This window comes from Diadema antillarum, unplaced genomic scaffold (genome assembly GCF_040938485.1).
Source record: "Diadema antillarum isolate AM-2024a unplaced genomic scaffold, OU_Dant_1.0 seq00001905_RagTag, whole genome shotgun sequence".
NCBI lineage: Eukaryota > Metazoa > Echinodermata > Echinoidea > Diadematoida > Diadematidae > Diadema > Diadema antillarum.
This window is the reverse complement of record NW_027272571.1, coordinates 390602-408345: the sequence shown is the minus strand read 5'-3', so window position 1 is coordinate 408345 and position 17744 is coordinate 390602. Positions and strand designations below refer to the sequence as shown.

Genomic DNA, 17744 nt, shown 5'->3' with positions numbered 1-17744 from the left:
AGTATTATGGAAGTATTTTGAAAAACTTTGACCCATGATGATCGTGTCTGTCACCCTCTGTGGTTTTACAGGCAAGCACTTGACATGCTGATGGAGAGGATAAACAGCAGGAGAGAGAAGCTGGATGCTGCCAGGCAAATCCACAGCTTTAACAGGGACTATGAAGAGGCCATGTCAAGAATTCAGGTGAGAGGCACAACCTACACACTGTATTTCTTTTGATTCTTACTACCAGATCCCAAATATACATGTAGGGTGATCACTTCTAAAACCCTACCACAGGGAGTGCAGCGGTACACTTGTCACTGAGGGTTTATCAGCATACGGGTGTCAGAATTCAATTGAGGCACTGGAATGGTATATTTCCACAATCTATCCTAATTTGAATGCTTACAAACATCTGGGGAGACAGCTGTGTTGATAAACTACTGAAATTTGTCTGTTAAGAATTTAACAGCAAGAATATGACAAACTCTGGAGATATGCAGATGCACATATATGTACAAACAGCATTTTAGGAAGTAGAAAAGCGGAAGCCAGAATATATGCATCTTTGTTAACCCTTTCTGTGCATGAGACTGTGGCGAGAGTGTACAACTCTATGGGGTTATCTGTGCCAGTGGGCACTCAAAGCAGACAAATTATGATCATGTCATAATGATGATATAACACATACCGATATAACACATACCGATGTGTTGGCTCAGTGAGTAGAGCGGCTGCCCTCACATTCGGGAGGTCGTGGGTTCAACCCCGGCCGCGTCATACCAAAAGACGTTAAAAGATGGGAGTTGCTGCTTCCTTGTTTGCCGTTCGACAGTTGAAAAGGTTAGAGCAACGTCGATCTGGCGCTGCTCAGTGGCTGCCGGGCCCACGATCAATTGGGCAAAAAGAATTTCCATTCTTGGACAATAAAATTTGGAGTTTATATCCAAAACAATTATTATTATTATTATTATTATTATTATTATTATATTATAATTACAATGAAATTATGATCATAATGACAGTGGCAGTGAAAGTGTGTCTAGATACAGACTTCATGTACATTAACATAGCTTCATCTTTTTTGAGCAAAGCCAAGCACAATGAGCGAAATGTCCCGTACTATTAATTGTTTTGCTCCGTAGGAGAAGTATGCCATCATCCCAGCGGACTTGGGAAAGGACGTCAACTCAGTCTTGTCTCTGGTCAGGAAACATGAAACCTTTGAAAACGACCTGGTAGCACTCGAAGGCCAGGTAAGAACTTTCATCCCCTTTTAAATAACATTTTACCTTGTTTTCAAATGTAAATATCATCTCTCTCATGCATCAATTACCTTCTGCCTTTTTCCCTCTCTCTCTCTCTTTCTCCGTGTAGAAGATAGGAACTAACATGTGCAAATGTGTGCATGAAGGAAAAATATTAAGTTTTTAAGAGGACATAATTTTCATTTCATTTCAATTTGTGCATTACGGGAAAAACAGAAATACATGTGTATAGCTTTGAATTCTTTTGTAAACTGTTCAATTTAAACAAATTTTGCTATTTCAATTAAAATTTGTATATTGAAATATGGTTTGTAATTTGATTGAATTTTGTCTTGGAGTTGAGCTGTGTCAAACCTGTCTTCATAGTGTTGAGGAACATTTACAACCCAACCTGTCTTCATAGTGTTGAGGAACATTTACAACCCATTTTAATGCTTTTTAACCCAAACATGCTTGCATGGATTGTGAGGAGTTACCACTCCATCAATAACACTTCCATGCTACCATGTAGCGTCAAAAATAGCTGCAAACTTTTTGCACCCTTGGTGTTGCTTGTTTTGTCTTGTTTTGTTTTAGTTTTTAAATAGAGCAATTTTGGAGGAATACAATATTCTAATCCAAGTATTTGTATATAACAATACACCCACTGAAGCACGAATATAGTTTGCCACATAGTGTTGACTGAACTCACTCGAAGTATTGAATGATACAGAAACAGAATGCCCAGACTGTGGAACAATGAACCAAGGCAAACCAATTGATACCCCCTCCCCCATCCTCTCCTCAGCTTCAAAGCTTGGTGAACGAGGCGGCCCGGTTGCAAGAGGAGTACCCCGGGGAGAATGCCGTGCAGCTGGAGGAGCAGCAGTCAGTCATGGTGTCCGACTGGAACCTCCTCCAGGAGAGGGCTACGGAGAGGAGGCAGTCCCTCCAGGCGGCTAACGACTTCCATCGCCTCATGGCAACGGTATGGATGTCATGCCTCCTCCATTCTCACAGCTCCTTTCTCTTTTTCTCTTCGTGTTCCTGAGACAGATGGCTTGTGATTTGCAGATCCAAAAAACAGTAGTCTCCATTCTGAGGATATTTTGTATTGTGTGATCAATACATAAAGTTATTATGAAGGTAGTACAGTGCACTTCAGTTAATGAACAGGGTTAGAACGAAATTTCGTTACTACAAATAAAAATTCAGGTCCCAGAATTATTATCTATATGTCTTTATCTGCTTTATTTGTTCGGCTATAACACTATTACGATATAACAAAAAAAAATTGCTGGTCCCAAGGACTTCATTATAATGGGAGTCGCCTATATTCTAACTCCAAAGCTGTTGATATCAGTACAATTAGCACGCAGGATTACATAGAGCAACACATACATACATACCAAGGTACTTGAGTCCCTGCAAAGTTTTACATCAGTAAACATTAGGGAGCTTTAGATTTTAGACGTGCGGACGTTCAGAGGGAAAAAACATGTTCTGAGCGTGCGCAGAAGCGCGCGTCAAGTCCATCTATTTTTAGCTTGCGTCGCCTGAGTTTTTCACTACGCGTACTGGGCTATTTTTACGTCCGCACAGTTTGTAACATAGAGAACTACTTCATGCACTGATCATATGGGGGCGCGATCTTATTTTCTATGCATTGCGTCCCAGTGTAATCTAAAGCTACTTTTCAACGCGACGCAGGGAAGAGGAGAACGTCCAGCGCACTCGTTGTCTCAAACGTCCGCGCGTCAAAATCTAAAGCTCCCTATTTATGCCCATTCTAGGCCACTGCCAGTGACACTCGGCATAAATAGATAGTAGAGGGAACTTTCAGTCTGTAAGTGGTCAGTTCCTGTGGTCGCTTACATACATACATACAAGCAATCAATCGCCTCTGTAGCAGTCTCATAAAACAAGTCACAATTCAAATTCAAAAGACACATGCAAGAATGACACCTTGCAAAAGAGCAGTAGCCAACGATGAAAAAATCTTTCAGATTGATGACAAATATGAAACGTTTGTCCCACAGTGTACTAGTATAGCAATGATTATTATTTTTCAACATTACTGACAACAGATCATATTATAAACAGAGCTTGCATATTCGTTATCAACAAAGATTAATCAATATCAAATAAAAGGAATATTTATGAAGAGAAAAATGCAGCAGACTGCATATCGTAAGCCTTTGCTTGAAGTGATGGCGGCCTGGGAATGGGGTATTGAAGAGAGGGTAAACAAGAAAAACAGTTGTAACATATGTAGGAATATGAAAGGACGTATTATACAAATAATATACAAAACAATATACAAAAACATATGTAGGAATTTCTTTTTTTCTTGACGCCTTCCTTGGCAGTGCAAGGACCTGATCAAGTGGTCTGAGGAGATGAACGTTGAGATGGAGGCAGAGGAGGAGAAGGGGCAAGAGAAAGATGTCTACACCACCATCAGCATGATCGACGATCACCATCAGCTGAGGTCAGAGATCGAGGCTCGGGAGGACAACTTCAGTTCCTTGGTCCAGGCTGGAGAGATCCTCATTGAGCAGCAACACTTTGCCAGTGCTGAGGTACTTACTAGCAATTCCTCTCATCTTCATCCCCCATACCCCCCCCCCCCCCCCCCCCCCCCCCCATTGACTGTGTTTATAATGAGCAATAGTTTCTCCATATTCAAAATTGAACACTGGCATTTGTTAGATTTGTAGAAAGCAGACACCAGCAAACAAAACTTTATGAGATTTTGTCTTCTCAGTTGCTGTAATGATTTGTCCCCCTGAGTCTGTCAAGAGTAGACCATTTCCTGTTTTTTCCTCCCTATCTCATTTTTGTTATGTTTTGCTCCAACCCATCTCAGCTACTGTAGAACGAGGAATGCTCACTTCCATTTTAATTTTGGGAATTTTGCGAGAGCCAAGAATCGCGAAATTGAAATGCATGCTAAAGTTCTTGTCTGCACTATATATATTGAATTGAAGTGCTATTGCATATATACACCATTCTCACCACTAGATCCAGGAGAGGATCGAGGCGGTGCTACAGGCAAGGGAGGAGCTTCATGCTGGCTGGCAGACCAAGCAGGAGAGACTGGACCAGAGCCATCGCCAGCAGCAGTTCTACCGAGAGGCCAAGGCACTGGAGACCCTCAGCAGTCAACAGGAGGTGAGTTGGGCCACGGCTGTCCCCTTCCTACACAGGACGCCCACAGTGTTATTTGCTTACTGTAAACATGGAAATTTTCGCGGTGTTGAAATTTTTGCACATTTTGCACAATCAGAAACTAGCGCGAAAGTAAAAGCACGCAAATACTTTTGCTTGCCATATGTTCCAGTAGTTGATGTCTCAATTCCGCGGAACTAAAAGCATGCAAAACTTATCTTAACTGGCTGAGTGCAAAAAATAAGTCGTGCGAAAATTCCACTTTTACAGTGCATTTGTCATGTGATGTACGGACGGACGCCACTGATTTGATTGACCAACAGACCCACATCGACGTAATTAAGCACTGAATTGATTGATGTTCTAGTAGTAGCCAAGACAAGAGAAATCATGGGCATACATGTTTGAACAGGATTCGAACCTGTAACCTCCTGATCTGTACAACATTCAGCTTCTGGTTCTTGGATGATAATATGCGTAATGAGCATTACTTACAACTAACCTGTACAGAGTAATAAGTGCATTAATGCTGTTAACTGTAGCATAGATTTATTGGACAAGTTCATCTTTATGTATGTATGGATTGAGAGAATGGAGCTATATTAGTAGAATGCTTCAGTAAAAGTTTGAGGAAAATTGGACAATCTGTTCAAAGGTTATGAATTTTTGAAGTTTTGGTGCCGCTGTATAAGGTCTCTGTACAGCTTTATGGGAACAAGATTTTGATATTATGTATTGTCACCAGATGCATGCCAGTTTCTAAGTTTCCCAGTCAGAGATATTTCCCATTGCTAAAAATCACACCCAAACCTAAAACCATACAGAGTAATGTGTGGTTCACAGACACACCTTACAATGTATGCTATAAAACTGAGTGATGAAAAAAAGTATTAAACATTCACAAGTTTAATGCATTTTGGATGGATTCCAAACATTTTCACAACAGCTGCAAGAATGATTAATCACTTAACAATGGTCTGTCTCTGTTGTGTTTTCAGGTCTACCTACAGAGCAGTGATATGGGATTAACGGTGGAAGAGGTGGAGGCACAGATAAAGAAGCATGAAGCATTTGAGAAGATCCTTGCAACACAGGAAGAAAAGGTGAGCTTTCCTCAAATTGTCGAATTGAGATGATGATATCATAAGTTCACTCATTTACGTATTAATATCAACACTTCAAGTCTAGAGCTGTTTTGCGAAAGTTAGCAAATCTTTGAATGTCCTTACTTTTGATCCATTATGAACAAATTTTCACTATTGTGCTCATCATTGATTACCTCACCCTTTCTTTTCAGACTAACTTTGAACTAGCCTGGAGTTTCTCTTTCAAAACATATGGTGCCAATTAGATATCATGTTGCCATCAAGGCTTTGTAAGATGATAAGTGCTAGAAGTCCCCTGACAGCAGCAGTTGTGCCCCTCAGGCAAGGCACTTTGTCCTTGTTGCCAAGTCCTTGGTTGGGACTTGAAGCCCTTGGTCCTGTGGTTGCTTCCTTGCTTACAAACATCTGTTGCTTAAATAGCAGCCACATAAAGAAAATTCTCATGAATCAGTTCATGATTGCATGTGATGACCTGTTATTTGCAGGTGATGATCTGTTATTTGGCAGGTTATTTGCACTACTTGTTTCAATTTCCTCCCAAGACTAATGCCCTGCAGGCTTTTGGGAATCAGCTGGCGGTTGATGGACACTTTGATGCTCCAGCCATTCAAGAGAAGCTGAAGGAAGTCACCAAAAGGTGAAGGTTTCTTGCACTCTTGATTTTGTGTACTCATACTGTTGTTTTATAGTTGTTACAAACTTAACACGCCGGTGCAATGCCAGTCGCAGTCTAAAGACATACCTTGTTATGAGTAAAATAATGACTCAATCCACCAAAGCTTGTGCATATAGTGGACTTGAATATATAGGTACAGTGTCGTACCTACAGTGTATATATTCGCTGATGTGACTATTGTGTTCCTGTTTGCAAATTGTGTGCTATTGTCAATGTGTACCGGTATTTGTATTATTTTTGTATAACCTGGAGATGAAGTGAAAGTATTCACGTATTCTTCACTGCCAACCAAAAGTAGTGTATGACTCAATTTATAGCTAGGAGCTATTTGTTATGGGTTTTGTTGTTGTTTTCATAGATTGTGTTGCAGTTGAAGTAGTATAAAAACTGAAAGTTTCCACTGTGCAAATGTGAAAAGATTTGCGTTAGTATGTCCTTTGCCAGGTGTCTCTCTTCATAAGAGCTAATTGTATCTGACAGTGGAGGTTGGGATAGCTAAATTTTTATTCGCAAATTCAAAGATTTGGAATCTGCTAGGGTGAGTACTATACACATTTGTGGCATTTTGTTTTCTTGCTCTTACTGAGTGACTTTACAGAATACAAATGAGAAAAGATGGTATCTAGGCTGGTGGTTATTTCATCAAATTTTTTATTTATCATTTTTGCAGGCGTGCCAGACTGAGGGACTTGAGTGCAGAGAGGAGGCAAAAATTATCGACTGCTAAGTTGTATGCCCAGTTCTGCAGAGATATCGCTGAGGTACAATTCTTTAACCATTCGTTCATTGCTTGTATACCTTGCTCAAGATTGCAATGTTATATCATGTGGTGCAGTTTCTGAAAAATGGAAGGTAATGAATTGTAAATGTAATTACACAAGATTTATCTAATGACTGTATGTTACAGTATAAAAGCGTGAAGGTTTGCTGGACAGACAGTTTGATTTTGTTTGCTTTAAATGTGTCTCCCTGTCTTTACAAGAGTAATTGAATTACTTTCTATACATGTATATAGCTTGTGGTTTTGATGTACTAAACTAAGAGCAAGAGTGTTTTCTCACTATCCATGCACTGATGCATTGAAACACGCATCATTGGGATCTCCTTTTTTGTGAAGCGTGAAATATTTTGTGTCCTACGCGGATTAATTTAAGAAAATGTTGTTTTCCCTTTCCATAAAATGGTATTTTCAGTAGCTCTTCGGGTTTGGGCAAGACAGTAAAAATCTTCTGAAACCAGATTTTGCTGGAATATCCTCCTCCATAAAAGAGTAGGTGTATTGCTATCATGGATGATTCTAAACCATGTTCTTTCACAACCATTGATTGCAGGCCCAGGCCTGGATTGGTGAGAAGTGGAAGACGTTCGGTGATGACTCCTTAGACGCCATCACCAACCTTAAGGAGAAGATGAAGAAGCTGCAGAAACACCAAGCCTTTGAGGCAGAGATCAAGGCCAATGAGAAGCTCATTTCAGACGTCAAAAAGGTAGAGTGTCTTTCCTTCGGTGTAGGGAAAGTTTAAAATCCTGTCCCTGATCAAATGGGAGCCCTTCATATCAGTCCCTTCCCATTTGTTTTTTTTTTAATACTTACAAGCACTACTGAGACAAGTTCATTCTGTTTCTGTATGAGGGCTGCATAGCTTATTAACCCATTGGGGACGAGTCCCGAGTATACTCGGCCAAGTGTCTATGGGAAATGCGTGTAATATAGCAAAATCAGCATGTCCTCAATGGATTAAGCATCGGAAGATACTATACATTTTGCTTCATATCAAGAGCTTGTCATGATGAAGAAAAATCTCCAACTATGTCCTTCCATAATGTAGCATATTGTCAGGATATCTATGTAGATAAATGTATGTATTTATGTATGTATGTACATGTATGTACAGTGTATATGTCCATAGATATATGTATTTACATATACATATTCTTTTTCATATTGATAATGAGTTGAACATATATGCAGAACAGTGCAATATGCATTCTTTACATGCAGTTTTTGACTGAATTGTTCATTATTTTTTGTTCTTTGAAGGAGGGTGAATCCCTCATGAAACAGAACCACCCAGACTCGACCAACATCAAGCAGAGGATGTTCGAGATGATGACCTCTTGGAGCGACCTCTGTCAGGCATCCGCCAGACGAGGGCAGCATCTGGAGGAAGTGCGGGATCTCCTCGAGTTCAACCAGAGGGCGGAGAAAGTGGAGAAGTGGATCAGGGAGAAGGCAAGTGTAATTTTTTTCCTCTTCTGTGTTTGTCATGCTTGTTGTCAGATGTATTCTCTGATACCAAATCAGATCATCATGTATGATATATGCAGGAAAAGTTGAGGGTAGCCGGGCAGTTGCCCCCTCCCCTTCCCCTTCCTCCCCAACCCCCCCCCCCAAAAAAAAAAAATATATATATATATGTATACACATGACTTTCAGAGTTTCCCAACTCTGCTGCAAATATTGTACACTTCTTCAAATTAAGTTGAAGTTATCTTAAAGAAAACAAAATATTTCAAATAAAGAGATTATAAAAACATTTGAGCATAGAAGGAATAGGGGAGTGCCTTTTGCCCTCCCCCTTTCAAAACTCTTTTTTACACAAAACCTTGCCTCTGTGTTATATGAGTTGGCATAGATTTATAAGTAGTGAGCTGTACTTAACTGTCTCTGTTGCCTTTTCTCTTCTATCATTATACACAGGAGGTGATGGTGTCAGCTCACGACGTGGGGACCGACTACGAGCATTGCACAGAACTGATGAAGAAACTGAACGACATTGGATCCGTAAGTTTCATCAATGTACCAGAACTGAGACAGAGGGTCAGACGCCTTTGTGCATCATTTTGTAGTGTAGCTCCCAGAGAGTTATGCAATTATGTCATATGAATTAAGGCCAAAAGTTAATATATTCCATCCATTTTCTTGTGATGAAGTATATCCTCTTCGTGTATTTTCATTTTCTAATCTGGTGCTTGTTGTTGCTCCTATTCTTTTCAGGTGTTATACAAATGATGCACAGGATAGAGTGCGTTAGTGGAGATGTAGCGCATTTGAGGGTATTTACAATTGTGAAACATGCACGAGGCAAAGCCGAGTGCATGTTGCACTACATTGTAAATACCTGAGAGTGAGCTGCATCTCCACTAACGCCACGAAATAATCCTGTGCATCATTTGTTTTATAAAATGGGTAGAAAACTAACAGCATTTTTCACGTACCTTTGTGGGTCAATACCAGTCAGCTTCATGTAGCACTCGTCGATGTTCGTCCCAAACATTTACGCACGTCGCACTCGGAAATCCCGCACATATAAGTACTGTACGTATAAGAGTATACGTACGCCACACATGTTACATGCACACAAGAAAGGCCGGCAGGCAGCCCGAACTAGAAGTTGTTTACAGGATTGACAGCGCGTATAGTAGCGCGCGACACACTTGTAACAACTGATTGAGTGCGCACTGCTAGTGTAAATATTGTGACGTCAGGCCGAGCTTGTAATTGATGCACGCACACGTGACTCATTTCAGCGCTTCCAATTGGCTACATTCTTGAACCCATTTTATAATAGGTAATATTACATCCCACATCAGTAAAATGCTGTTCATTGATTCTACATACTGTCATGTGACCAAACGTAACAGTGCTATGATGTTGATGGTGTTGAAAACGAAATGCTGATGGAAATAAAAGTGCTACTATATAGTATCACCCTCATAGACCCTGTGTAAATTCCATCTGGGGCAGTACACTGCCCGTTTGCACTGCAATGTGTAAAAATTTTTATTTGAGTAATCATATTTATTTCTTCAAAGATTCGTGAAAGGGATGTAAAATTAACATTCATCCATTACTTCAAGCCACTATGGATTCCTCTCTTACAGATATAGCATTATTTCCTTCAGGGTTGTACCCCTCAGCTCCATTCATTCTATAGTCTCTCAGTGCATGGTCTATTTACTAAGTATACACTGCAGTTTTGTTTGTAGTCCCTACATGTGTGCATGGTATATTTTGTAATGATACTGTCAAGCATGGAGCATTCCCAAGTGAGATGTCTGGCAATGTGATGTAGGGACTCAACAAATCTTTTGCATCTGAACCGAAGACCTATCTTTTCCACCAACTTTGTGATTGATGTGTGACACATTGTGGGAGCCGGGCACCTTTTAATGTATCTACAGATGAACGGTGCTGCATGAATGCTGTTTCGTCGTCATTATGGGTTTTTTGCGTGCTTTCACTATCAAATCACGTGCTCTTTTTGCTCTATTCCATTTATACAGGATCTGTCTGTAGATGACTCCTTTGTGACTGCTCTGTGCAAGATGGGAGACAAACTGATCAGGGAAGGGAGCCCCGAGCAGAAGACTAACATTGAGAAGAGAGCCAGAGATGTTAAAGCAAGGTATGTCATTCACAGTTAGCAGTATCACTAGGAAAATTTTGTGTATCAACTTTTTAATTCTTCCTACTGTTGTTTACATATCAAATGTACTAGAGCTCTTTCCTCAGGTCACTACAAAATTGACTACAGAATGAAAAATTTAAAAACGAAACAATGAAATTTGGAATTTGAACAGTAGATCGCCCATGTCATGAATACAATTAGTTTGTGTGTTCATGCTTTCTATTCTTTATTTGATTCTGTCACAACATGCTGATCTGTGAACTGGACAGGACAGTGATTAAACAAGTGAGGCTAAAATCAGTGATTGAGTAGCTTTCGCATAGACTTTGCAGTGCCATGTATGTTTTGAAGCCCCTAGTTCTTTTCTTAAGTCTCTCACTCTCAAGGAGGAGGAGGAGGATAGGAGAGAGATACATGTGTTGCATCGTTATTCATAATCTTCACTTTGATTCTTATCATAACCACAGCTGGCAGAATCTGCAATCTGGCCTGTCAAAGTACCAGAAAGAACTGGCCGATGCAGCAGAGATCCATGCCTTCAACAGAGATCTTGACGACATCAAGGAGAGGATGAGCGAAAAGGTAAAACACTAAAAAACAAACAAACAAACACTTGATTCACCAAGCTTTGACAATCGACAGCCATCAATATCCGGGTGATATGATCAGTATTGATCGACAGCATTCAGCCATTGATGCATTACTCATTTTCTTGCCTTGCATGGAGTTTGGAAAGACTTCACTGCTATGATACTATGATGTTGTCACTTGGGAGGCTGAAGGGTCTCAATTTTTCTGCAGATTGACTGTTGCTGACACCTAGGTGTACTTTATTTGACACCTAGGTGTACTTTATTTATCACATACATGCCAAATTAGATTGAAATTGGTACTGTATTTACAATTGGTATGGAAAATTATGTGTAAATTAAACTTCAACATTGTTTATGAAGTCATTCATATTTCATGTGTTAAAATCTTGGTGAAAGAGGTAATAGATTTTCTTTTTCTTTACTCTGAATATTGTACATTTACTGCTATTAATAATAAGTATCAGTTGTGCTGGTACTCAGATACCTCTGTGATTGTCCTGATAACATTTAATCACATGTTATATTTGTCTTATCAATAGAGGCACAGTGAGTTTGTGTGCAAGTCATGATGAAGGAGTGAATGATGAAATGATTGAGTGAAGTAATGGAGAGTGAATGAAGAAGTGGTACATGTAGTGAATAAATAAGTTCATTATCAGACTTATCTGTTGCTTTGTTTCTAAACAGAGGAATGCGATGGACAGCGAGGAGCTGGGTAAAGATGTCAGTTCAGTGGAGTCTCTACTCAGGCGGCATGGAGAGTTGGTCCGAGACACAACGGCCGTCGAGACCAGGCTGGAGGCGAGTGTCTGGAGAACTTGAAGACATTTATTTTGTTATCAATTTTAGAGACAGACAAACAAACATTTCTGACCAGACTAATTTGAATTATAGGTAGAGAAGATCAATGTACAACTGTGGGTTGCCAAAGACTTTAAAATCAAAGCCTGTACATGTAGGTTGCTTAGCGCATATTACATTTTGGATCGAAAATTTATCCATTTGTGATTGGTTGAGAGAGCTTCACATGACTATAGGTATTTTCAGCTATGTCGGAATGTTGGCATGTGTGCCACTCCAAGGTGTACTGTTTGCAAAATGATGTCACTTTTATGAAGATATTTTCCAAAGTATATACTATTTGTAAATGAGGTCACAAAGCAATTGTGACATCACAAAGCAATTCTGACATTGCATGCTGCTTTGTACCATCACTCTATGAATCTTCCCCCCTCTTGCAGGAACTGAAGAGTGAAGCCAACGTCCTGGGCAAGAAGCAGCCCTCCAAGAGAGCTGCCATCCTGGCCACTGAGAAACAGGCCACTGAACAGTGGGAGGCTCTCTGTCAGCTCAGCCATCATCGACAGGAGAAACTCAACGACTCTCTCAACCTGCAGAAGTTCTACAGGGACTACAGGGAGATGGTTAGTGACAATACATATTCTTCATATCAATTTCTCTGTTTCGTATTCTAAAAACAACAACAACAACAACAAAACCAGGTTCTAAGTCTAGGCCTTATTCTAATTTTATGATTTCATTCAATGGTAGAGGTTACTACAAAGCTCTTTATATTCTGAGTATCTGTTCAACAAGTGTGAATATGGGTGCGTTCGAGCGCTCTCCTAAAGCGAACTGTACCGTACCGTACCCGCGCCAGAGGAGCGCTCGGACGCTCCTAAAGTGTACCGTACCGTACTGTACCGAGCCAAAAGTGGACCACTTCCCGATGTGCTCCAAAAGCGTACCAAAGCGTACCAAAGGTTCGCTGTAAAGCATGCGCGTATCATGCGCATACGTCACAATGCAAAGACATCATTCTCTTTGTTCGGGACAGCTGTAAGTAGGTCAAGCGCAAGGTCAATGACATTCTTGCTGTAAACAAGTGTGACCTTTTCTAAAAATAACTCGTTGGGTACGCTTTCTCAACAGAGCGCTCGAACGCTCCAAAACTGGCACAGTTCGGTACGGTACGCTTTGGTTCAGTTCGCTTTGGTTCGCTTTAGAGCGCTCGAACGCACCCTAAGTCTGGATAAATGTGTAGGACCGGTGAAATTTTAGTGATTTTAAATCATGAAGTTGTACATGACATGTCTTTGATGTTCATACGCAAATAATAACTTGCTAGTGTAGAGCCTTCAAAATCAGCATTTTACACCACATGTGAGCATTCCTCAAAGAGAGAGATGGAGATGTATACCAGAAGCCATATTTTCCTGTTGCAAATGTAGACAGAAGCAGTGAGCAATCTTCATTCACTTTGTGCACAAGACAAACAGAATGATCATGTGGAATTTTATTTTCATGTTGTGTCATGCATTGATATTCTGTCTCTCACATCCAAGATGTCCTGGACAGGTCAAGTTATGACCCAGATGACCACTGGAGAGCTGGCTAAGACTTTGACTGAGGCTGAGAGCCTGTGTGAGTTACACAAAGAAAGAAAGGTATGAACTCTATGCTGGCACTTGTGAAGTATATTGTAAAATATCTTATCCCACCAGCTTTAAGAATCCTCACTAACTGATGTTGATATGAAAGATGAAAAAAGGGACCAAATTCCACTATAGTCTGATATGATGTATATCATATCTTCTTGATCAAAGCCCTAGAAATGTTTATTTTCCTCTGCAGTAAATATTGAAATTGGTTTCTGAATGAGATTGATACTTCAACAAAATGTAAAATCTCCAGATTCTCCCATTTTCCAATATCTCTCATCTTCTTAGTTTGGATTCTTGATACCTATGCTTGAACTTTGTCAACAAAAATATCTATCACACTGTATAACCAGCTAAACAAACATGTAACATACTAGAGAATAGTGCATCCATAACATTGAGGCACTATAGGCAATAATTGTTTACCATCGAAATGCTCTGCTGGTCTGTAAGAACCACTATTGAGAAACATAAAACATTCCCTAGCTGTTTGGACAGGTGATTTTTAGACATGCATGCACAGTGTCTCATTAGTTGGATGGTCTTGACATGCCTTTGTTGATGAAATGGGTTTAAAATTGTCTCCATGCCCACTGGCATGCTATCTGCATCCCCGACAGGTGGAGATAGACGGCCGCTGCACCAAGTTTGACTTGCTGCAGGAGACGGGGATGGAGCTGATCCGGCAGGGCCACTACGCTGCCGGCGACATCCAGCAGAGCCTCGAGCAGCTGGAAGAGAGCCGGATCCAGGTGGACGCCGGGTGGGAAGAGCGCAAGAATGTCCTGGCCCAGTGCCTGGACCTACAGGTCTTCAGTGAGTACATGGAGCAGGCAGAGAGTTGGCTGACCTCCAAGGAAGCCTTCCTCTCCCAGGAGGACACTGGGGTGAGTGTTCTTAACCTTGATCCTTACTTTGCTATGTTCGCTGCTTGGCATGCACGCCGGGGCTTTTTCTTCACGAATTGGCACATATATCTGGAAACTAATTGAAGAGTTTGATTGCAAAATGGTCTAGGTGCCATTTTTAAGAATTTTAAACTAAGTCCATCATCAGATAAAGCAAAATGCAACCTTTAGAGTGATACCTCACTTGTAACATGATAAAGAATATACTTGCGGTTAATTATGATTAGAAATATCCCATATTTTCTTAATATTTCCTCTGGGGGTTTTTTATCAGCAAATTGCAAATATCTGAACTTAACTAGATTGGATTTATCTTGTTTTATGATCGAAGTCTGATTATCAGTAATATTACTTGATTCACCCCTAATCCCTTCTGTGACATCACTGTGGCCTTGTGGTTGGAAGGAGGTATGTGTACATTGCTGTGCCTGAGCTGAGTAGGCTTGCTAAAATCTATGAATAGAACAAGTTTTTGGTACATTACTGCATGCTGATGAACACTCTGTGTAAGTACAGGGGGTACCTTTTACATTTTCTTACATCCTAACAAGATACTGCTGTAGTTTTCCACGATAGAGTCTTTGGAAGTGATGCCTAGATCCATTCCTCATTCAATTTTTTTTTTTTTTTTTTTTTTTACTCCCAAACAAACACAGGATTCTCTGACCACAGTGGATTCCCTAGCTAGGAAGCATGATGGATTCGAGAAGACGTTAGAAACTCAGGTGGAGAAGATCACAGAGCTCCAGACTTTTGCCTCCCAGCTCGTCTCTGGAGGACACTATAACTCAGATGAGGTGCAGGCAAAGTGCCAGAACATTATAGACAGGTAAACATCAATGAATTCTCTGTGTCCCTCTTTCTGACTATCATATATTACCCCAAAACAGAAGCCTCCATTCCCAGTCGCTTTCAATTTTAATGTCAACCCAACTAATCCTCCCCTCCACCCCCCCACCCCCCCCCCCCCCCAAGAAAAAAAGAAAATGAAAAAAAAAAAGATGAAAAACAACTGCTAAGAAAATTACTTAGTTAGTGGACATGATTGTGATGGTGATCAAACTACATGTATGCATATGTACCTTTTGCAAATGTTGTTGCTGTTGCACGTACTGTTGGTATTTCTTGATCAATGAAAATTTGGGATGTAAGAGTCAAGATGAGGCACCAAATGATATTGCACATTCACAGTTTTGCAAACGTTAAAAGTTGAGTCACACAGGACACTTTTTTCTCAATGTATTATTGATCATACTATAAAAAGAGCTCAGTGCAATACACAGTGGAACTTTCATGATAATGTAGTTGCAGGTTAGTATCCATAGGCACTAGAGTGGTGCCTACATGCAGCTGTATGCAGGCGATTTGTTTAATCCACAAATTGCTGAAAATGTTACGATTTCTATCAAGATACTCTGGGGACATCTTCAGCAACTAGAAGTGCAAAAGAAATGTACAGAAAATTGTTAGATGGAACACACACTGTAGTCTTCATCAGGCATAACCAATCAGTACTTAACAGATGTTGACTATCTGTGAAGGGTCACCAAATTTTCTTCAAGTAGAGCTCAGCCATGAATACTATATACACCATATGTTTTGCAGGGTTTTGATTTTCTTGAATTTCACGATATGAGTGTTATTTTTTAATTTTTTAACGGTACGCAAAAATATTGACTCCAATCCTGATATCAATGCATTCTCATACCGGTACACAGTACACTGCATATCAACAAGATGTGTGATAATACAGTTTTGTAGGCCTAATCCTTGACGTGCCTGCTGTGTGAATGGATGCACACACTTCTCGATTTTTCCATCCATTGCTGTACTCGATGATCATGAATTCAACTACTTGTGAAATTGTCAAAAAGTCCCGATTCGCAAAAAAAGTAGACTTGCCAAATATATAGCGTACAGTCTATACAGTAGTTCAGTAGCATATAACTCATTCCTGCTGGTGCTCTTTCTATATTTTGCTCCACCTGAAGACGAGACAAACTGTGGACAGAGACTGAGAGCAGGAGGCGTCGGCTGGCGGAGTCCCGCGAGATGCACCAGTTCCTCCAGGATATCTATGAGGTGGGTTCCTGGATTGGCGAGAAGACCCAGGTGGCCTCGGACGAGTCCTTCCGGGACCAGAGCAATCTGACCCACAAGCTGCAGAAGCACCAGGCCTTTGAGGCAGAGCTGGTCTCCAACCGAGGCAGGGTGGACGCTTGCAAGCAGGTAGGGTTCAAAGGTCAAATTCATGACGGCGATGGCACTGTGACACTAATATAGATTTTACTAGATAAGACACTTAATCAAAGGACAGATTTACGATGTCGATGACAATATTATGCCAAAACAGATTTTACAAGATGGGAGTTTTTCTGTCCCTCAAAGTTATATTCTTGAGCAAACTGGTAGCAGTGTATTTGACATGAAGTTCAAAGAGAAGGGAAATTTATGATTAACTGAGCTGAGTGTGCATTCATATACCCAAGTTTGTTAAGGAAGAGATATATCACCTTTTCATTGCGGTTAGAAGTGAAAACATGAACAGGCACAATATTGTGAACATTGTTGTAGATAGATATATGGATCAGTGTGCAAAAAAGAAAAAAAGAAAAAAAATGAATTAAAGGTCTATTCTATATGATGTGATGAAGGACATAGACAATAGTTTACCATGAACATCTACTGTTGACTTGGTATTGTTGGCAATGGAATGGTTAATAGGGGATACCTATCACATGTCTATTTTTTGGTATTGATGGATGCTAGCTTACTTCAAGCACAAACAAGCAGGAGAAGATTGTTTTGCAAACATTCAGTGTATGGCTGATGATTTTATTTTGTTTTGTTTTTCTATAAATCAGCTTTAATGTGTAGGTGGTCCCAGATCATCTTAAAACTGTGTGTTGACTTGAATGAACAGAAACAGTGTCTATGTGTACTTTAGCTTTGAAACAGTGTGTGGGAAATATAGATAATATGATATGTATTAAATGGTCTACATAAGTACCTGTGGGTGATTGATCATTATGCAGTCATGTGACCAATGTAGGGCGGGTCAAAATGTTTATATTGTAAGCTATGATGTCACATCAGTTAATGTAATTCCAGAATTTGACTGGCTGCTGATGCAACATAAAGCATGCAGTTTTGCAACCATATGAACTAGTGCGACTCCACGCTAAATATGCAGTTTTGCAACCAT

General features: G+C 40.2%; 1 protein-coding gene across 1 annotated transcript in view; it reads left to right on the top strand.

Annotated features, from left to right (window-relative positions):
• The window catches only part of LOC139713107 (spectrin beta chain-like), a 72583-nt gene that overhangs the window by 35210 nt on the left and 19629 nt on the right, over positions 1-17744 (top strand). Inside the window, exons 36-54 of the mRNA XM_071624863.1 lie at positions 72-186; positions 1131-1241; positions 2041-2220; positions 3602-3814; positions 4257-4406; positions 5402-5506; positions 6052-6146; positions 6856-6946; positions 7517-7672; positions 8227-8418; positions 8887-8970; positions 10473-10594; positions 11065-11179; positions 11878-11991; positions 12432-12614; positions 13536-13637; positions 14252-14518; positions 15196-15368; positions 16531-16768. Of these exons, the coding sequence (XP_071480964.1) occupies positions 72-186; positions 1131-1241; positions 2041-2220; positions 3602-3814; positions 4257-4406; positions 5402-5506; positions 6052-6146; positions 6856-6946; positions 7517-7672; positions 8227-8418; positions 8887-8970; positions 10473-10594; positions 11065-11179; positions 11878-11991; positions 12432-12614; positions 13536-13637; positions 14252-14518; positions 15196-15368; positions 16531-16768 (2806 nt within the window). The remainder of the gene's footprint in view (positions 1-71; positions 187-1130; positions 1242-2040; positions 2221-3601; positions 3815-4256; positions 4407-5401; positions 5507-6051; positions 6147-6855; positions 6947-7516; positions 7673-8226; positions 8419-8886; positions 8971-10472; positions 10595-11064; positions 11180-11877; positions 11992-12431; positions 12615-13535; positions 13638-14251; positions 14519-15195; positions 15369-16530; positions 16769-17744) is intronic.